The following is a 21992-nucleotide window of genomic DNA, read 5'->3' as shown; positions in this document are numbered from 1 at the left end:
ACATTTCCATGCTTGCACAGTTTGCAGAGTTGTCGTCCTGCACCTGTTCCATCTCAAAGGCCTGGCTGTCGTAGGTGGGCGGCCCGGTGGTGTCGGTGACCTCGGAGCCGTGGTGCCGCCTGTCAGTTTGGCTGCATTTCTGTGGTGATCGTAACCTCTTAGTGACTGCCCCTAAACACCTAAGAGGAAATGATGTACGGGGAGTTATTCAGTAGATTTACACACTATGTTCTTACATTAAAGATATGGCCTCCACAATTTAGATCATTTCTGACGCAGAAATGGTGATGTCACTGTCAGGATTAAATACTTTGATCTCTAAGAACATCCCATTTTGAGCATTTAGTGACTGCAAAATAATTCAACAGAAATGTCAGATTTATGGAATCTAAACACCAGGATGTCAGGACCCTGAACGCACCTGAGAACGTGTGTCCTACTCAGAGCTCCAGCGCTGAAGCCCAGCACAAACGTCAGCAGCACTGATGCTGCCACAGCTCCAGCGAAGTGCTCATGTGAAACCTCTGCCTGCCTCTCCACCTCAGACCCAACATCCCTCCTGACCCTGAATGCATCACAGCTGCTGCCTTGCTCGTATTTGCTGTGTTCTTGGTTCTTCTGAGTGTTCTGGCCAACATGGAGCTCGTACGGCCACAGTGTAGTTCCCTCTGTGTGCTGCAGGAGGCAGTAGTACAGGCCGCTGTGGTGAGTGCTGGTGTGGGGGACCACCAGGCTCCCGTCATGGTGCATAAATACAGGGTCCAGTATACTGTGGAAACCAGGGGTCTGAATGTCTCCAAAGGGGCTGTGCCAGTGCTGGACCACACCTGCACATGAGAGAAGGAGCAGTCACAGGTGAGGAGTCTCAGAGCTTCATGTATATGCTGATGTGGTTGGTGTTAGTCTATGTTTTTCATACCATAACAAATTTCACGAAAATACCAAAACCAACAATGAACGTATCAACCAGTTTATCAGGTGAATGAAGTCATTTGAATTGCTCAGGTGAGACAGGACTGTCCTGTCTTCTCTGTTAGTGTTAATCCTCTTTACTGACCTGTGCTCTGTCCATCTCCACAGTTTAAAGTCAGCTCTACCTCAGCTTGACCTTTGACCCTGCAGGTTGGTGCAACAGTAACAGCTGCTCTCTCTGCATTCACCGAGCCAGACAGAAACGCTGTGAAAGCTAACCACCGGGTTAACATTTTGAACCTGCAAGGGAAATAAGAGTCAGATGTTTTTTATGATTCCAGTGCAGTAAATGCAAAAGTCTGTGACAGCTGGGTTCACAGCAGGGCTCCAGGTAACGAAAAAAGAAACCGTTGTGTTTAAACCTGCGCTAATCAACATGTTCATAGAAACGGTTATAAGATTAAAGATTAGGACTATGTGTTCCAGGCTGCAAACTCGGCTCGTATCAGCCTCATTTCCAGCAAACGAGCTCCGTTAGAAACTCACTGGACACCACTGGCTCCAAACAGCAGACGAAATTAGATATTTTTCTCACTGGAGGCCAAACAGAGAAGAAAAAGAGAGGTGAATATTGGACTTACATTCAACAAACAGCAGCTGGATGTTTGCTAACATGTTTGCCATAATAGCTTAATATGGCCTTAATGTGTTTTGATTTTGGCTTGTTTAGCTGCTTTCAAGTGGCTAAGAAGTCATGGACCGGTGACCACATGTGTCAGATGTACAACTGCTAGAAAGGAATAAATCTGTCATTTTAGATAATAAAAAAAATATATGTCCACAATGTCAAATCCATTTCAGTTTCAGCTGTTTAAATTTACCACACAGGACTGAACTTGGAGAAACACACCAGCAGAGTTTCACAAGTCATGCTCACCCTGAGCACTAAGTGAGAGGACAAGACGAGAGCAAATATAAGAGATACTCAGCTGCATCCTTTATGTGGACCATCAGTCACAGAAGTCCATGTGCAGTCTGACTTGATGATATTTACCTGTAACAGCGTGTATGATTTCTTCTAAATGCAGCCGTGTTTTCCTTTTCATGTGTGAACACACGTTGTCTGATGGACCTGTTGGTGGTACAGTCTCCTCTGGCAAAGTGTAAAGTGCAGTCTCTCACATGACACTGTGGATGTCTTCTCCTCTCATGATGTTAAAGATTAATAGCATCACAGAGACACTGGTGATGTTTTATGAAGTCACCTGCAGCACTTCTTAAGCATTTTGGGCAGTGACACCAGAGCCTGGAGAGGGTGGACAGCTTGATCTCATAAATATGCTGTGGGAACTTTCTCACTTAAAGCCCATATCAGTTCTTAATGGAGCAGCCAGCAGAGGTCAGTGGTGTGTAACTAAAGCCTTGAAGGAAACTGTAACTCTTTACAGTAAATTCCCTCCAGCTGTCATAAAATGTTAATGGTGTTCCTTTATTTCTAGGTTTCCAGTTAAATCCTTCTGTGCTGTATTTCCTACATTTTGTTTATTACTTTAAATAGATACACAATGTTTACGCATCAACCAGAATAAAAATTAATTCAGCCACACTGCTGCATTAAGATGTTGTTTGGTATTATGAACACAATAAGTCTTTATTTCAACTTATTTTACATTCACTTTTTATCTGTTTTATGTCCACCCTGTTATCCTCATTCTACCTAGATTTTGATATTTAAGTGTGTGGTTTTACGCGTTATCTTTATTTTTATTTTCATCCTTATTTCAGTCTTATTTTGTATTCATTTTTATCTTTTTTACGTCCATTCTGTCTTTTTTTTATGTAAAGCACCCATCTGGTGCGTGTGATTTCTCTCTTGTAAAGAACTCCGCAACTCCTGTATGAAAGGTGTTATACAAGTACAGTTTATTATTGCTATTATTATTATTACATAACGTAGTTCTCTCACAGGTAAACGATACATCGAGCAGTCCAAGGTTCAAGTCCGCCCAACTCGATTGCAATTTGTCCGTGCCGCACCTGAAGGCACCAGAGAATCTCGCTCGAGCCTCCAGATCAGTGAAGATGGGTTGGTCTGTTTAAGCTCCTCCTGCGTGTGTGTGTGTGTGTGTGTGTGTGTGTGTGTGTGTGTGTGTGTGTGTGTGTGTGTGTGTGTGTGTGTGTGTGTGTGTGTGAATTTACTTAGAGCGTTGTAAGCTATCTGATCTGAACTCCGCTGAAAAGCTCCGCACATCACCGAATTGTAAAGAGAGAGGAAGAAAAAACACCGAAATCCTGCTGGAGGAAGAAGACGAAGGAGAAGAAGAAGAAGAAGGAGCAGGAGCCATCCGAGGAGCTGACATTAAACCAAACATTTTTACAGGTAAACTTCCATTTATTAAAGTCAACTTTGCACTGAAATGACGTTCCATCATGAGTCACCGGACTGCTGCGAGGAAAGCGACCGGCCAACCGTTATTAACGGGTCGTTAATGGAGTTTAACGTTAATTCAATTCACGGTTTGAAATTTAAGAACATAAACTTCGACAGTGCACGTAGAAACGAGTTATGGTCCTTTTGTTGTTAACGTTAGATGAGGAAAAGTGGCGCTTGCACAGAACAGGATAGAAGAAAAATATTACAGGAATGTTGGACTTAATTTGTTCGCGGTTTCGTTTTCCTCCACTTCACACAGGACCGAAAAATCTTTGAAAAAAACTCGCCATTTTTGAAGCGCGCATGTGTAAATAAACACACTTCCGGCAGCAACCTTCAAAATAAAAGCCATTTGTTATAGGTTATTTTTAAGGCGGTGGATTGATGAATCCTGCGGTGAAATAGTGTCATTTAAGTCTTGATATTTCCTCAGAATCACTGACCGCCACACATACATCCTCATACACACTGAATGATGTCACTTGTCCGTGAGGATGGTGTATGGGGAATCCATGATAATGAAACAGGAGCTGATTGAAGTTCACCTTTTAGTGCTGCCCGCAACTGAACAAGCTTTCAAGACAAAAATACGATGATTAATAATGACAATTGCATTTTCTCCCACATAATGATTAGAGGTAGTTTTGAACCTCGTGTATTAACATGTCACATCCAGTTTCCAATACTCTGTTCTCCTTTCCGTGTCAGGCATTGCACTTTTATGTTGAAGGCAAATCTTACCAGTTTCCGGTGTGATTTGCGACTTAATCTGGGTGGCTTCATGCAGCTGAAAAGTGCTTAAGTCCCTTTCAGTAAAATGTGTCTTTAAGTTGATTTTTAGCAGACAGACATGTAGACTGTTTCAGACGAAGACAAAGCTGCGAATGTGTCCATGAAATGTGCTCATGCCGTTCATGTTACACGTCATCTAAAAGGTCCACATGTGCTAATTAAACATCTGCATTGAGTTGTTGTTCAGATGTCTGGGTGGCATGTCTGTCGGTGCCCACATGGAACCACACCCATGTTTGGCTGGTTTTCCTCTGTTGTTGCGCCATAATCAAGCCTCTGTGTCTGTATTTATAGCGCTGGTGGTCTTTCAGTGTTCACCTTAAGGCAGGAGTTAAGAAACAGTGTAGTCCAGTCACATGCAGTGAATCAGCAGTGAGCCGAACGTTTAAAGACTGAGCATTATTCTTGGGTAAGAATAAGAGAAGTTAATCTGGTAAGACAGCAAGAAAGAGGAGGAAGTCCAAGTCCAGCTCCGCCTCTAGGTCCACCTGAGGTCCAACCACTAACCCTAATCCTAACCTTAAAGTCCAGAGAGGTGGAGCTGGTCCACCCTTTGCATCAGCAGCTGACTTCAACGTTCAGCTTGTCTGAGCTGCTGTTGAGCAATCGAGGGTTTTCAGTCGGGCTGACGCTGTTATTTCAGTGCTGTAGCCAGTGATTATTTCCACTGTTAGTCCGTCGATTGCTTTGGCTGCCTACAGCGTTTTCACCCAACCCCAAATCACAAAATATGAGACAAATATTGTTCGAAAATGTTTAAACTCGGTATCAACCTCAGAAATCCAGTACTGGCCGGGTTATGCTTTATATTGCTTTTTTGTCCCGTCAACCGTCTCAACCCCAAATATTTTCAGTTCACAATGAGGTTAAGAAACAAATTCTCACATCTGAGAAGCTGAAACCATGTTTAGCATTTCCTGGATAAATTATTTACAGATCAATTGTTCTTTTCCATCGATGAATTAAGTAATGGACTTATCATTTTAGAGGCAAATATTATGATTAATAGATTAGCAGGTTGACAGGAAACTATTAAAATTAATATTTCATAATTGTTTTTCATTCACAGTAGAAATGCAGCTTCTCAGTTACGATTTTTTTGCTGCTTTTCTTGCGTCTGTCGTTGTAAAATAAATGTCAGTTTTGGTCTGTCGGTCAGAAAAAACGCTGTTCTGACCTGAAACTCTTCAGCCGAGCAGTAATTTCCTCTGGACAGCAGCCACAATATCACATGCATGCACACACCCGCGGGCACACCCTTGGCTCGTCTTCATCCTGGACATGTCTGTGAACTCCCTGAATAAGACTTTGTCTCTGACCTCGAGTGTTTGGCCTTAGATGTGCTCTGACTGCCTCAAACAACAACCCAGAAACACACAATCAGCTCTCACATCTTTAATGAGACGTCTGCTCACTTCACCAACATCAGTGTCCAAGTTTTGTCCCCATAAGGAAGACACGTCCTCACAGTGTGACTGTGCAAACACAATTGTGTCCCCACAGCCTGAGTAATACACACACACACACTTGCCTGCTCTGTCCAGCGTCCTCTCTGTGTTTAGTGCCTTTAATTGACACTGATGTAATTACTGAGCTGCCTGATGTCTCCTAGAACTGTCTCAATGGTTACCAGCATCCTGGCGGCCAGTGATGGAGGAAGTATTCAGATCCCTTGTTTAAGCAAAGTACTAACACTATGGTGTGAAAATACTCCTCTACAAGTAAAAGTATGTCAGTGTTATGAGAAAATGTTCCTAAAATGCTTCCTGTCATTGTTTTTCTATTATATATGTTTGATGTTATCTGTGAAGGTTGGGCTCATTTTAGCTACTTTCTTGGGCTGTTGGCTAGTTTAATCTACAGCAATGCATCATATTCTACATGTTCATCATATGTTTGTAGCGTAGCTGAAGTTCCATTGATTCATATCTAACCACTCCCCAAAATGAAGCTGAGGTTGCCAAAGAGACGTGTAGATTACTGTGAGAGAAGTCACTGTGTTTGGAAACGACAAATCAAACCGACAGTATTCACTGATGTCAGGGAACTGATCTGAATCCAGACCGGCAGACCACACGTCAGGTAAAAGGGAAGTCTGTGTGTGTTTTTGGGTGAACTGTACCTTTAAAATATAAGTTCCCACCTCAGCAGGCCTCCCGTGTCCCCATCCCATACAAACGCACAGACACCGCTTCCTCTTTGTGTGGCTCTCTCAATTTATTTGGCAGCCAGGAAGCTGCTGTGAGGACTTCACTCACCAGGTCAGGCGCTTAAAGCTGATGTGCACACACACGCACACACACACACACACACGCACACGCACACACACACACACACACACACACAGAGCCATGAAACTTTCATCGCGTGTTTGCTTTGCTGATGATCCGTAGCTAAACACGACTGTCCGAGCTTCTGTTTGTCGTTCTGTCACGTGATTGGTGGGATGCTTCATGTGTGTTTCCCTTGACTGTCTTGTGTGTTTGTGTGCATGTTTTGGGTTAAAGTGAAGTTTTTTACTCTCAGACCTGCCTTTATTTCCACTGTCTCCGTTCTGTACAGTGTGTGTGCCCTTACAGCAGGCTCTTTGATGTTTCTATGAAAAACACATTGTCTTCTGGTCATTACAGCCTCTGTTGGCTTCTGTCTGCAGGGGGATGGTAGTTCCATACGAGGGCCAGGCTTTCGCTGCGCTGAGGAGGCAGTGCCAGCTGAATGGACAACTCTTTGAAGACCCTCTGTTCCCAACGTCCGACCAGTCTCTGTTCTACCAGAGCAACCGCATCGGCAGAGTCACCTGGAAAAGGCCTAAGGTGAGAAAAAAGATCACTTCGCAAAGTATGACTGTTACTGTTCACCCCACTCTGTGTCCAACAAGGTGAAGAACAGTCCTAAAAAAGCGTTGCTGATGCTCACATCAACAGATCAGCTGATTCCCAGCAGAGAGACAGGAAACAGACGGGGCTCTGTAGGTGGGACAGGGGGACGTGGTCATGAGACAAGTGCAGAGGAGAGCTTACACGGACTGAATAGAGAGAGGAATTTATGGAATTTAGCCCACTGAAACCAAACTCCAGCAGCTGGACATTCATGTTAGTAACACGTCGAGATGTCTCAGCGGTAGATGCTGAATGAAGTCACGTTTGATTTGTGTTGAGAACATGCTGAAGTTTTTGTTTGTGGTTGAATTGGGACTGAAATATAATATAAAACATTTCTCAGAACAGACATGGAGAGTGTTCAAGTGATCAAACTGTGAATCTGTAGAATTTAATAAAAGTCGGTGTGTTGTAGTTAACAAACACACACATTGTTCAGTAGTTTTTGATCCCCGTTTCTGCTGTTGACTCAAGCTCAAAGGTTTCCGACACACCTGAGCAATAAACAAATTATCATCAACTGATACATGTTCTGTTTTCCTTCTGTCCAAGTTTGTGTTTTGCAGTCCAGCTGAGCTTAATGGAGATTGTTCAGTTACAGGAGCAGGCTTTTGTCATGGAGGTCCAAATTAACGACTAAATATCGAATTCCCCAAAAAGCAGGAGATAATATTTTGCTGATGTTGGAGTTCGTGAGTTTTGTTCTCAGGAATGAGTTAAGAGAGGCTGAGCAGTAGATGAAAGCCCTTAAGTAACCTCTGCATCCAACACTGTATGTCCTTAAATACTACTCAGACCCAAAATAACACTGAAGAGTCCAACCCAAGCTGATTTAAGACTGTTCGCTCTGAAACCCGAGATTAAACACAGAGGCCTCGAGAAGAGAGATTCTCCTTCAAGGCAAAACCACTTCATCCAAAAACTCCCAAACTCTTCAGTGTTTCATCTCAAATGTTTTGTCCAAATCTCCATCAAATGAAATTCAGTGTCATTAGTCAATAAATAAACAAAACGTACTGATGTCTTTAGAAGATTCAGCGTTGTACTTCTGTGACATTGTTGGAAAAACAGACGTGATCAGAACCAGAGATGTCGTCTTTTTCATTCAGTCAGCTCGTGTTTGGAACGACTGCCTTCATCACAGACTGTGATTTAGCACTTTTCACTTTTCCCCTGAGCTCCAGCTTTCAGATGGTGTGGAAGCATGATAGTGATGCGTCAGCCATTGACCATCTGAGCTGTTAAATAATTAAACAGGAAACCTAAAGCACTCCGATCGATTGATGTTATTGATTTATCCAGGAAGTGGACAGAGAGGAAACACTGGTGTCGTCTCTCCCTGATCTGAACCATCTCTCTGTCTTTCTGCGGTGACTTCAGGGAAACGACGTGTTTTACAAAGCTCACGTCTGTGCTGATCCAGCTCCGGTGAACACGTCTGTGACACGGCGTCGTTACCTGCTGTGTGTCCTGACATGGTGGGATCTTACGAGCACCTGTGTGTTCACTCCAGTCATAAACTGGACTGGACTGACGACACAGCTGTACCATGTAAGACAGCAGCCTGTCCCACCCCCTGCAGATCACTCTGCTCCACCCGCGGTGTGTGACGGAGAGATACTGCAGCTCCGTCTTCCTGCTGCTGTCAGACTTTATGATCGATGCTGCTCCTTGTTTTTCTTATTATATGTTTACTTATTCACTTCCTGACAACACGCTGCCCCCTCTGCTGTTGCGACGCTGTAAATTTCCCTGCTGTGTGCTTAATAAAGGATCGTGTTGAATATGAAGTTATAGCAGCAGATGTTAGCTTAGCTTAGCTTAGCACAAATACTGGACATGGGGAAACAGCTAACCTGACTGTTCAATGTTAACAGACTCTGCCTACAATCACCTCCAGAGATGACCTATTAACGCTTTATATCTAAAGTTTTAAGCTGTAACATGTAAATAAGTGATCTTCGTGCAGTCCATGTGTGCTTGGACGTCTGTCATGTCACAGTTAGTTGTCTTGCGGGATGTATTGGTCACTGGTTTTTCCCAGCTCTGTCATTTGGCTGCTGACCTGATGGTCTGCCTCTCATATGCTCTGTGGTTTGTTGTGCTTTGAGCATTCAGGAGCAGCTTCTACTTAATCAGAGGGTGTTTTTACTCTGTGCTTAGCTGTATGATGGTTGACTGAGTGCTCTGGCTTCACTTTCATCCAGGCCTGGCAGCTGCACAGTATGATCTCCAGTGAACAGCTGTGGACCGGCCACAGACACCACAATAGAAATATGGCTGCAGTGTTCAGTAGAAAAGGACTAAAACCTGCTTTCTGGTACAATCAGAGCCACACTTCTCCGTATTCTGTTAGGTTTCTGTCTCTAAAAGGGAAATTAATTGTAAAAATGCATCTTATCTATTGAACTCTGAAATGATTTGTAATTCAGTCATTGTTTTACGTGTTATTATTCCAGGAGTTAAGCAGCAACCCACATCTGTTCGTGGACGGCATCAGTGCCCACGACCTGCACCAAGGCCAGCTGGGAAACTGCTGGTTCGTCGCCGCCTGCTCCAGTCTGGCTTCCAGAGAAGCACTATGGCAGAAGGTGAGTCAAAGACACAGAGACGATGTCCGTGTTTCGTCTTTGCTGTGCTGTTGGTTTTGTAACCTTGACTTTATCAAAGCAAACATTATCTTTCCCGCGGTCTGCGTAACACAGCGCTCAGTGTTTACGTAAGAATCCATCACAAGACCAGAAACACACAATATTACACAAAAACAGACGAAACCGAAAAACTCAACAAAACCACTGACTCCAAAAACACAGCATCCCAGTCAATCCAGTACGATTCCATGACATTGTAAAAATGGCTGAGCCACAGCCGGTGGAGCAGGACACATGCACACACTGGGTGTGTGTGTATGGGTGTGGGCATGTGTGTGTGTGTGTGTGTGTGTATGGGTGTGGGCATGTGTGCATTGAAGTATATGGGGCTTACATGTGTGTGTTACTGGGTGTGTGTTACTGGGTGTGTGTTTACTTAAGTTTTGTCTGTGCCGTAGCACGGCCTCAAGGCCTCTGCAACACACAGCCAGTATTCATATGAACGTATGAACACTTCAGCCACCACACACAGACTGTCAGGTGTGCACTAACAGCGCTCGTTAGGACTTTAGATTCTTCATATTGACCTATGTCAGAGCTCATTAATGACGAGCTCAACTCATGCGCCCTCCCAGATTGACAAGTCAGTAACAGTGTTGTCCTTGTTCACAGCTGCTTTTTCAAAATTAAAACGATTTCATCAAACACTAAAGGAGTTTGCACAGATCGGTGCGGTGAAGGACAACCATGAGGTGGCACCAGTGACCGTGATGAACACGCTGACACTCAGGAATCACTCAGATACATGAGCGAAGGGATTTTCTCTCAGCTGGAGCTGCACATTCAGTGACGTGTCAATCATACGTATGACTTCATAAGCTGCTCTCTGACCATGTTATGAAGTTTAAAGACGGTTCAACTTTCAGAGTTTGATCTGAAAATAATCATTTCAACACCTGAAGGAGCTAGGACATCATAAAACTTCTGAAGTGCAGTTTTATGTAGTGTAATGTGAATCACAGCGAGTGATCAGGATCCACACACGACCTCTGACCTCTGACCTGCCGCCCTTTCAGACCGTCCGATGCACACATTATACACATGACAGCGTACTGTTGGACTCCTGGTCGTGTGTGTTTGTGTGTGTATTTGTGTTTTTCCACTCTTGGTTACCTCCTTCCTCCCGTCGGGTCTCGGAGGTCCTCTGCAGCTCTCAGTTTTCCATCAGCTGAAGGGAAACTGAAACCCGTTAAAGATGGTGTCGCCTCAGTGGAGCAGCCAACACGCCGTCAACGGTCCAACAACACACACGGGTTTAGAAACACTTATTAAGCCTCCAGTGTGATGAAGGCAGAAGTAGTCTGATGACAGCATCATTTTGTTTTTCCAAAGGGAAGAGACCCTGTCGTCACCGTCCTTTAGGACACAGGACGTGTAGCAAAGGTTCATATTTTCACTGCTTCAGAAGTTACAGTTCTTTTAGTCACTGTTTGTGTTACATTGTTTCTCTTTTGGATTGAAATTCGTCACTTTATGTGTCTCGTTTTCCAAATATTGTTCCTGTGCCCTAAAAGGAAAAAATAACAACACAAAAAATCTGAACTGGAGGTCCACTTTATGTCTTATCTCAGGCTTTAATGAGCCACAGACGGCAGATTTCATTACTACAAAGAAAGGCTGCAGTGGTGATGTCCTCTCTCTGTCCTCGCTGAAGCAGCTCTGTCTCTGACTCACCACAGTAAAAACACAAACTGTATGAGGGAAACAAAACCTTGTGACTGCCAGGAAGTGGCTCCAGCTGAGGTGGAAAGTTTGACTGGAAACAAAATGGAAACCGTCCGAACTTATGACCAGATACTGTAGCTGTAAACACAACATGCTGGAGTGTTTCAGTCCAGCTGAAACACAAGGAGACAGAGATGCAGCGTTTATTACAGCCGAAGCTAAAGTTTGGACTCACATCAGCAGTTCATGTGCTTTTACAGACAGCAGCCTGCTGATCTGTTACTCACAGATTCCAGGTTTCTGAAGTAAAAGAAGTAAAATCGTTATATAACTGCAGTATTTGTTTAACCAGAGCCGAGCTCATTTTTTACTCATGAGACTGTAAATCAGAAACAGCCAAAGAGACCAGACCACGACCTGAACACAGGGACAGACTCTTTTCTCCTCACCTGTCGCTCTCCTTTTCCCCTCCGACTGTCTCTCCTCCTCTTCATCATCTTCTTCTGCTGGTGAAAACTGAGTCCAGGGTCTCATCACGGAGCCCTTTGAGGCAGACGTGTGTTTCTGGGCTTCATTTGTAAACCTGACTCCACTCCTCTCCTCGTCCTCTGTCCAGTAACACCAATAAAAATCAGCACAGTGAGAGCACACACAGCTTTCAGTGCAGATTTAATAGATGTCACTCCATTGATCTGCTTTGTGTCATGGGATGTGAGTATTTGATATTCACAGCTGCTTGTTTTGATGGAAGCTTCCAGAAACAAAACACAACAACAGCAAAAACAAGAACAAGTCGTCACACACACACGTTAATATTCAGATGGTCAGAAGAGGCAGGTTTTATTTACAAGAGGAGCCTTTTGTTGTTGCTTCATAGAACAGTAATGGGTTGTATTCACTTAATATAAATAAGTTTTAACATCATTTTTTTATGAATTCTCACGCTGCTGTACGAATTGTAAACCTGATTTATGTCACACATGAGGATGAAGATTAAATAAAGTGCTTTCATACTTTTGAAAAATACTTTCTTAACAGCTGTTTGAATCTGCACTCATAAAGTCTCGACTTGGCGGTTGAGGTCGATTTTTAAAAGTTTGCTCTTTGTGCCAAAATGTCAGAATGAAGCGTAGTAGATGAAGTCAGGTGCAAAGGACTCAGAGTGAACGTTTGGGAGAGAATGAGGGATTTCTCTGACGGCTTGAAAAAGGTGCGAAGGTTTCTTTCAGCTCTACTGTGATCAAACATTACGACGCTTCTCGCCGCTCTAACGGGAATCTACTGACGAAAAGTGAAGTTATTTGTCTGGTGTGAACTCCACCGAGCAGCTGAGATTCGCTGCCTCCGCCCCGTCCTTGAAGGCAAGCAGGAAGTACATCACCTTCCTCACCTTGGCCAGCTCAGCAATCCTTTCGCCAAACTCCTGCATGTCCGCCTCCAGCCATTTGAGCGGCGAATCCTCCGGGTCGTCGGCGTTTCTCCAAAACGTTCCGATGGGTTCCAGCAGCTGACGGGTCATCAGGTTGGTGAGGTCGGGGGTCCAGTGCTGGGAAATGCCGGTGATGGTGACGCGACCGTAGGCGATGAGGGAGAAGTACCAGCGGGAGAAGTTCAGCTCCTGAGAGGGGAAGTCCAGCCGATACACAGCCTCGTGGGGGAGAAGCAGGCGCTCGCCGTCCTGACGCTTCTGTCCCGAGCGCTGCAAAGACGACACGCGAAGACGCATCATCTGCAGAGGAAACACATGTCACACATAGGAAGAGTGATCATCCAAACCCCTGTTGTTCTGGAGCTGTGGACCCACCACAGGAGGCGCCCAGCGGGCTGCTGATGAGCTGTGAAGGCATTTAAGCCGTAAATAGATTTTCTAAACATCATCAGGTTAAATCTGGATCTGCTCTGGGTTCAGACTCACTGAACTGTGTCCGTTTAGTCTTTGGTGGAAAAAGACAATTTGAAGAATATAGAGACAAAACATCACAATGACAAACCAAGAAAGACGTCTTCTAGAAGCCGATCAAGCTAAAATTGAAGCATCTGTTCTGCTTAAAGTCTTTTCACAGATGTTTCAGTCGTGTTGAGTTCAGTGACAACTTGGTCACGCTGACATTCAGAAACTTGATTCAGATTCTTCTTGTGCTTCCTCTCAGAGCACCATCATCATCACCTGCAGACAGGAGCAAACCCTTCTGAATCGTGACCGTTCAGGGTTAAAATCCACCGACAGCATAAAGATAATCAGTCAGGACGGGAAGAATTTCTACATGTAAGTGGAGCATGTGATGTGGAGAAGGTGAAGGAGTCCCAATACCTTTCAACAACGCTGTGTTAAGTTAAAATAGCAACATAAACCTCCGTCATATCCAAGTTTCTGCTTCTATAATCTCAGCATGTTGAACAGCAGGCGAGCAGCACGGTCTCCTTCATCAGTCTGACACCGTGACTGTTAGGACATGTCTTATGGACAGCATGGCTCTTTTCTGAGTCCTAACTCAAAGTCAACCTCAGCAAAACGGTCTCATCTGGATATTCTGTCATGTAGCTGAGTGTATCAGATTATTTTCATGATTACTTTTCCATAATCATTTCATTTTCATGTCCATAAAATGTCCAAGATCTCTTATTCACGTGTCTTGTTTTGTCCAACCAGCAGTCCAGAACTCAAGTTCAAGCAAATGTTTCACATTTTTACTTGAAAAGTGACGTGAATGATCAATCAATTAGCAGAATAATTGATTTACTAATCGATTAATTGTAGCAAAGGGGAGCATTTACATTTGATCAGAGTCAGAAAAGTCACCCTGAGTGATCCCAGACAGATAGAAGTGTTTCTCAGGCGCAGTGCCAGGTTAGTCGTTGGTGCTGTGACTCCTCTGATGGGTGAAACTATTGATCATTACAGCAGCGACATTCAGAGCACCCGGCACACAACTGTAAGAACAGACGGCATGAGGAGGATTCTGTCAACTGAACCAGGAGAAAAGTTTGCCTCTCTGAAAACTTCTTCAGGATATCTCTGACTCTGACTCTGGAAATGTCACAGCTGAAGGAAAACACTCCGTTTTTCGTGATGTACTTAAAGACACACACATGCAGTCAGCATCACGGAGCTGAAGGTGAGGAGTTGTCATTTCAAAGTGAGAGCCTCACCTCTGTCAGCGCGGGGTCTTCTTTAAATTCCAGCACGACGGCGTTGGAGGGAGCCTTGGCGCTGTCCATGTCCCACTTGGAGGTTATAATCCTGAGTTAGGGAGAGGATGAGGCCTGCCTGTCCGGATGGATGCTGTGATGGAGCTCTGCTTTCTGATATCACCTCTCCCACCCCATCGCTCTCTCTCTCTCTCTCTCTCTCTCTCCCTCCCCCTCCCCTTCCCTTTCTAACTATTTCCATCACAGTGTTGCAGTTTCTCACTTTTGTTCCCAGCCTCCACCCCCCCCCCCCCCCCCCCCCCCCCCTGCCCACAGGGGAGCTTGGTGGGGACTCATTGATTGGCGTGCCACATAAAATGAAAGAGCATTGGTAGATGAAATCAATACAGACACAGCATCAGTCAGAGCAGTCAGTCGTTGTCTTCCTGTGTTTTCAGCCCTGATGTGTGACATTTCATTCATTTACAGCCTGATGTGTGACATTCCTGCACCAAACTCTTCATATTTTTTAGTTTTTATAGTTCAGTATGAGTGGTGGACATTATATATCTGAATGATTTTCAGAGTGAAATCACAAACCGGCCTCAAATCATTAATCTTCAGACGTTTCAGACCTGATTTGAAATGTCTGAATATCAAACGAAAATACTTTCTAAGCTTTTTTCAAAGGCGTTGAGGAGGTGGGTGATGTGTGAGGGTGCTAGGCAACAGGAGGCGCTGATGACGTACAACAGGGAACTCTGGGAGTTTCCTGAGGGCTTCTGGGAGCTCAGCTGGTCTTGGCTCAATGGATCAGTTATTTATTTATATCCCCCCCCCTTCACGGAGGATCGTTACACTGTGTGTGTGTGTGTGTGTGTGTGTGTGTGTGTGTGTGTGTGTGTGTCAGGAGGGATTTCAGCACAGGATATGGGTGGATGGCATTCCCTTGTTAAAAACTTTAGAAATCCTCTGTCGCTCCTGTTAATTATAGATGCTGAAGGTTAATTAAGGGGAAATGAGTGTAAAGCTTAATGTTTTCAAACTTTTTAGGAGCCGACAGACAGACAGCTGCTTGTTTCTTTAGAGGAATATGAACACGTGGTCCTGATGTTGTCAGAGATGATAATTACTTTCACTGAATTTAAGTCAGTCTTGAAGAATACTTCTTTTGTTTCTGTTTTTACTTTATTTTAAATAGTTTGGAGACTCATACCTGTTTATGTGTCTTCAGTGGATGTTATTTGTCATCTTTTATAGCATTCAACAGTTGTATTTGCCTGTTTATTGATGTAATGTGCTGATGCAGAGATGTTAAACTGGTTAAAACTAGAGAAAGAGACATTTTACAGGTTTTAAAACATCTGAAATAGAAAAAGATAAAGGAAATAAAAACTGCTGATTCAGTGTAACCTCCGAAACTCTGAATATGTTTATTTATTTTACATACACATGATGTAACGAAAGAACAACATCAGAATATGTGAAGTCATTTTCTATTTGTGGAGGAAGTCGCATTTTCCTTTGAAAACAGTAAACTAGTATGAAATAAAGCCTGAGCTTTGTCGAGATGAATATCACACTCGTATTTTTCTGTTTTCCAGGTGATTCCTGACTGGAAGGACCAGGAGTGGGATGACGAAAAGCCGCAGTCCTACGCCGGGATCTTCCACTTCCGGTTCTGGCGGTTCGGCCAGTGGGTGGACGTGGTGATCGATGACCGACTGCCCACGGTGAACGGAGAGCTGGTGTACTGCCACTCCAACGACAGCAACGAGTTCTGGAGCGCGCTGGTGGAGAAGGCCTACGCCAAGTAAGCTCTTCCACTGTGTGTGTGTGTGTGTGTGTGTGTGTGTGTGTGTTATCGAGTGTCCCAGTCCTGGGTCTTCATCGGGATCTGATGTTTACATTGAACATGAGAAACCTGCTTATTCATCATGATCATCACAGTAATTTCTGATTGGAGTGCACGCGTTGAATCCTGAACATCTCAGCCACTTATTCAGAGACTGATCAGAAACCAGCTGGTTTATCCAGGTGTCAGGTTACATTATGTTCACATGCGCAAAACATAACCGGGATACTCCAAAAACCGGATCAAAACCAGGACACTGGTGCACACTGTACACAAGTCGGCCGGCACAGATCAGCAGACAGAGTTAGACAACAGCTGGTGAACACTGTGGAACATTTAGCTACTGAGACTTGAAGACTTGAAGAGCCAGGACTTGGCCAAAAGACCAGAAACAGGTAGAGTGAGAGTGAAGAGAGGACCAGTGGAAAATGAACTAATGTCGGTTTAACTCACAGCTAATCAGCATGAATAAAATGAATGAATGAATTAAAATGTCTGTACGTCAGCATTTACTGCTTTTGTGTGTTTCCAGGATGTGCGGATGCTATGAGGCCCTGGATGGGGGCAACACAGCCGACGCTCTCGTGGATTTCACGGGGGGCGTGTCTGAGCCAATGGACTTGATGGAGGACGGCTTCAAAGAAGATGAAGAGAAACGCAACGAGCTGTTCGAGAGAGTCCTGAAAGTCCACAACAGAGGAGGCCTCATCAGCTGCTCCATCCGGGTGAGAAGGGACACGCAGACCCTCACAGCGGCTGAGTGATGAGATGAATTTAGGATAAACTGACAGACTGACCAGTGCCGCCGTGTCTTTCCAGGCAAACAGCGCCGCGGACATGGAGGCCAGGCTGGCCTGCGGCCTGGTGAAGGGCCATGCCTACGCGGTGACAGACGTCCGCAAGGTGAGGCTGGGCCACGGCCTGCTGGCCTACTTCAAGTCAGACAAGCTCACCATGATCCGCATGAGAAACCCCTGGGGACAGAGAGAGTGGAACGGACCCTGGAGCGACAGGTGAGGAGGAGGAGGTGTGAGTACAGGAGGAGGGTCAGGACTGGGTGGCAGGCAGTGGCGGAAGAAGTATTCAGATCCTTTACCCAAGTAAAAATACTGGTACAACAATGTAAAAATACTGCTGAGTAACAGTACAGAAGTTTAATCAGTAAAATGAGCACAAATCATGTTTGATCATTTTAGCTCTTTGAGTCTTAAACGAATCATTGAAACATCCACAGACTTCAGAGGGGAAGTGTCTCTTTGGTCAAAGCAGCCACAGACTTTCTCTTGTAAGTCACAAGCCAAAAAGGTTCAAAACACTGGAGTAATCTTTAACAATTTTATAAGATTATCGTATGTTTTTCAGGGAAAATCTTTATTTGTAAAGCAGTTTGTAACCAGAGCCTTTAAAAAACAGAGTGGAGTAGTTAACTAAACTAAAATACTGTAACTTTAGCTGTCAGGAGATGATGATGATGATGATGATGATGATGATGTGTAGTTTCAGAGCACTGGACTGTGTCTGTGTCGGTTTGATCTCCTCTAACTCAAACATTTCTCGTCTGCCGCCCTCGTGTCATTTTCAGCAGATTAAAGTAGATTACTGACGTGTGTCTGCCTGTTTGCAGCTCTGAGGAGTGGAAAAAGGTCAGTAAGAGCGAGCGGGAGAGGATCGGCGTCACTGTGCAGGACGACGGAGAGTTCTGGTGAGTGTTAGTGCAACACCGCCCCCTGCTGGACACATAAGCCAGCTGCATGCGCCGCTTGGAGATTGCCTCTAAAGCAGGAGTAAAACTATTTCCTATTGAGGGCCAGTTCAGGTTCTATAACATCCTTCAAGGGCCATATTCAGTGCCCCCCCCCCGGCGCACAGGGGACGGGGGCATGTGTGTCACTAACATCTCTGATTATACGGTCAATGACTGAATTTCCTCTCTCTCCCTTCCTGCAGGATGACGTTTGATGACTTTGTGGCTAACTTCACAGACCTCATCCTGTGTCGTCTCATCAACACGTCCTACCTGAGCATACATAAGACCTGGGAGGAGGTCATGCTGCGGGGCTCCTGGCGCCGCCACGATGACCCGCTTCTCAACCGAGCCGGGGGCTGCGTCAACAACAAGCACTCCTTCCTCCAGAACCCACAGGTGTTATTTCCTCTCATTTATTCAGCTTCTCTGATGTAAGAGGGAGTGAACTCAAACGGTGTGTGTGTGTTTCTTTTGTGTTGCAGTACGTGTTTGACGTGAAGAAGCCAGAGGACGAGGTTCTGATCTGTTTGCAGCAGAAAGACCGCAGAGCCACGCTGAGAGAGGGGCGAGGAGAAAACCTGGCTATAGGCTTCGACATACACAGGGTACGCTCAGCCAGTGTGTGTGTTCAGTCATAGAAATCATTACAAAATCCTCCAGGTCTAAGAGTAAACATAACATTATCACCTTTATGGATCGAATCACAGTTTCGATTCATGGGTTGGATCATTTTTCAGATCTAAAGCAGGGAGGTTAGAGTTCAGTTCATTGAAAAATGCACTTCACTGGCTCCGATACATCCACCTCTCTGTCTGTAGTCACCACTCTGTAGTAATATGCTCCACTAAACCAGGCATTACAAAAACCACCAGTCATGCAGACCCTCATGTGGGAACACATGCTGCTCCCTGCTGCCCCCTTGTGGAGCCGACAGTCGGAGACAGGGAGGCTGAGCCGTGAGCCTGGAAGTGAAAACTCTCTGTGTGTTCAGGTGGAGTTAAACAGGACCTACCGGATGCACATCACCCAGCAGAAGGTTGGTGGGAGCATCTACATCAACTCGAGGTCTGTGTTCGTACGCATCGACCTGCCGGAGGGCCGCTATGTCATCATACCCACAACCTTTGACCCCGGCCTGGAGGGAGAGTTCCTGCTCCGCATCTTCACAGACGTGCCCTCCGACTGCAAGTAGGGACACACTGGACCAGTTTGAGCTCAGCTCTTGTTCCATGTGACAGCGTCAGTGTTTGTTGTTCAGTGTTATTGGATACATGAAAATGAAAAGTAACATTTAAAACCTTCAAATGATAAAAAGGGTTTTCTTTTTTTAATTCAATATTTTTCCTACACTTTGATTCGCGTTGGTCGCCAACCTACACTTTGCTCTTTAAACCACAGCCAAGCTGATGATTGACAACAGAAGATTGTAAAACACAAGAACCTGGACACACGTCTCTGTCTGTCTCTGTCTCTGTGTCTGTCTCTGCTGCAGCGAGTTGACTCTGGATGAGCCTCCACGCACCTGCTGGTCCGGGTTGTGTGGTTATCCCTCTCTGGTCTCTCAGGTCCACGTCCTGAAGGCGAACGGACTCGCAGGACAGGACTCTGATGGAGGTAGACTTCAGTTCATTCTGTTTTTTTCATGAGTGATCAACAAGCTATACAGCATATAAATTGATCAGGTTTATTGGTGTGTGTGTGTGTGTGTGTGTGTGTGTGTGTCCAGTGTCGGACCCCTACGTCATCATTCGCTGTGAGGGACATAAAGTTTGTTCTCCAGTCCATAAAAACACTCGCAGCCCGGACTTCAACACCAAGGGGCTCTTCTACAGGAAGAAAGCCAACCAGCCAGTCAGCATCGAGGTTTGTGTGTGTGTTGGCAGCCAGTAAGGCTGACAGAAATGTGTGTGTGCGTGGACGCTGTCGCCGTGATGAAGCACTCAGCTCCTCTCTCGCTGCGTCTCTCAGATCTACAACAACAACGTGCTGAGGGATTCCTTCCTGGGTCAGGTGACGCTGCCGGCCGAGCAAGGCGAATTCCAGCAGACGCTCCACCTGAGGGACAAGGGTGATCGCCGTGACAACGACCTCCCCGGAACCATCACTGTCACCATAGTAACCAGTACAGTACTCACCAACATCTGAGACGGCGGTTCAGATCTGTTGCTGTCGTCAAAGTTATAATTGAGTTTTAATTCTAATTAAGTCACCAGTTTACAACAGAAATTTACAAAAAGCTTGTCTGTAAGCAGAAAGAGATGTTTACGCTTTGGACAAATGAGTTTACTCTATAGAAGATTACAAGAGGCCTGCAGAGATCATCAGAGGACAAACACAAACGCTGATTCTCTCACTGTTTACAGAATGATTTACAGCTCCTGTCCTGGGTGATCTGAATGTCCTGAAAACATGTCTGAGACACAAATCACAAATAATCTCTAGCTAGCTTATAAAGATTGTTTACAGGTCTTCTGTTTTCCTCTGATCGGATCTCATGTTAAGTCCATCATCTTCTGCTTCCTGTCATTTTTATTCTGCTGTTTAAAGGTTCAGTGTGAAGATCTGGTCAGAGTTTTAGCTTAAAATGTTCCAAAAATGAACTGATATCAACAGAACGTGAAGAAGTCAGAGTTCTGACGTTAGCATGCTAAGCAGCTAGCTGCTTGTCGTGACAGTCCGACTCTCACAAGCTCTCAGCTTTTTATGTTTCAGAAATAAACAGAATGTCAGGAAGGGAAATGTTCTTAAAAACATTTTCAGGATTAAACAGAGGAGCCAGTACTCAGTGCTCTCAGAAGGCCAGACTCCAGCGAGCTAAGCTAGCAACATGGCTAACTGAGCTAACGAGCTAACGGCAGCTAGTAGCTAGCTACAGCCAGAGATTACAACAGAAGAGCATCGTGAGCAGGAGTTAGCGTTTACTCTGCTGATATGCTGCCCTGTTTGACTAACAGGTGGTCAATTCTTAAACATTGTACCTTTAAACGGACTTACTTTATTTTAGCTTATTTTTAATCTTTTTTTAATTTACTCTTGATACACTTTGTCTTTTTATATTGCCTTCTTTCATATCTCGTCTCAGTGTCTCTCATGTCTTCTGTAAAGCACTTTGTATTACAAACAAATTATACAAATAAACTAGCCTCGCCGAGCAGCACAACGCAGCCAGCTATTAGCAAAAATCCTCCGTTGTGACATCAGCTGGATTAAATTAATCTTCACTGATGCAGCATCCTGTCGCTAACAGACCCGCAGACACCACGCCGAGCGGTCACGTCCGGATTTACAGGATAATATCACGACGGGAAGATCAGGAAGTAAGAATATAAACCAATGCTGTCAGATAAACATGAGACCCTGAATGAAGTACTTGTATTCAGATCTTTGCCTCATGATTCCAGCTGCTTCATGTTTACGCCAACTCATCGTGTAAGTCACAGTTCCACACGGTCAGTTCAATTAACCACTTCACTGCACTGATATTCAACAATACGTGACTAATTGACATTCATTGCCCACGAGGGGGAAGGTCCAGACTCAGGACTTTAAACCTTTAAAAACTTCCAGTCTACATGAAATCTACGATGCCATTTATTTCACCTTTTAACATATTTTAGTTGTAGCGATTTACTTGCATGTTTGCATATTTAGAATCATTTGTCATTTGTTTACTCATTGTATTTCACTGCTCATGTCATGTAAAATTGAACTTTTTATAACTGATTTGTTATGAATATAAGAATGGATTCATTTAATTATATTCCTGCTGAATTCATGACGACATGAACTCTCTCTCTCTCGTTTGACCTTTTTCCAACCATACATTTCCAAAACATGGTCAGTGTGTTGTCTCCACGTTTCACAGGTTTATGCATGGCACTTTTTTAACTGGGAGAATAAATGATGTCATTCTGAGATTTGTGACAGA

General features: G+C 44.6%; 2 protein-coding genes across 2 annotated transcripts; one reads left to right on the top strand and one right to left on the bottom strand.

Moving 5' to 3' along the window:
- The first annotated feature begins 3041 nt into the window (after positions 1-3041).
- Positions 3042-21978, top strand: LOC143323823 (calpain-5-like). Its single transcript, XM_076735930.1, has 13 exons — positions 3042-3292; positions 6792-6951; positions 9477-9608; positions 16067-16275; positions 16850-17042; positions 17137-17330; positions 17942-18019; positions 18265-18460; positions 18547-18669; positions 19056-19252; positions 19557-19678; positions 19791-19927; positions 20033-21978. Exons 2-13 carry the CDS (start codon positions 6796-6798, stop codon positions 20207-20209), a joined length of 1914 nt encoding a protein of 637 aa, XP_076592045.1. The 5' UTR covers positions 3042-3292; positions 6792-6795; the 3' UTR covers positions 20210-21978.
- On the bottom strand, positions 12143-14644 carry LOC143323824 (olfactory marker protein-like). Its single transcript, XM_076735932.1, has 2 exons — positions 14484-14644; positions 12143-13062 (listed from the first exon to the last, which is right to left on the bottom strand). The coding sequence occupies exons 1-2, from the start codon at positions 14550-14552 to the stop codon at positions 12631-12633; spliced, it is 501 nt and encodes a 166-aa protein (XP_076592047.1). The 5' UTR covers positions 14553-14644; the 3' UTR covers positions 12143-12630.
- Positions 21979-21992: the final 14 nt, after the last annotated feature.

This window comes from Chaetodon auriga, chromosome 7, assembly GCF_051107435.1.
Source record: "Chaetodon auriga isolate fChaAug3 chromosome 7, fChaAug3.hap1, whole genome shotgun sequence".
Classification (NCBI taxonomy): Eukaryota; Metazoa; Chordata; class Actinopteri; order Chaetodontiformes; family Chaetodontidae; genus Chaetodon; species Chaetodon auriga.
The sequence above is the reverse complement of the archived record's forward strand: the minus strand, read 5'-3'. Positions and strand labels throughout refer to the sequence as shown.

Coding starts and splice junctions, on each gene's coding strand:
- LOC143323823 (XM_076735930.1), top strand. CDS start 6,796: ATGGTAGTTCCATACGAGGGCCAGGCTTTCGCTGCGCTGAGGAGGCAG. Junction 9,609..16,066: donor GAGAAGCACTATGGCAGAAG/GTGAGTCAAAGA, acceptor TCTGTTTTCCAG/GTGATTCCTGACTGGAAGGA. Junction 16,276..16,849: donor GTGGAGAAGGCCTACGCCAA/GTAAGCTCTTCC, acceptor GTGTGTTTCCAG/GATGTGCGGATGCTATGAGG.
- LOC143323824 (XM_076735932.1), bottom strand. CDS start 14,552: ATGGACAGCGCCAAGGCTCCCTCCAACGCCGTCGTGCTGGAATTTAAA. Junction 13,063..14,483: donor AAGACCCCGCGCTGACAGAG/GTGAGGCTCTCA, acceptor TTTCCTCTGCAG/ATGATGCGTCTTCGCGTGTC.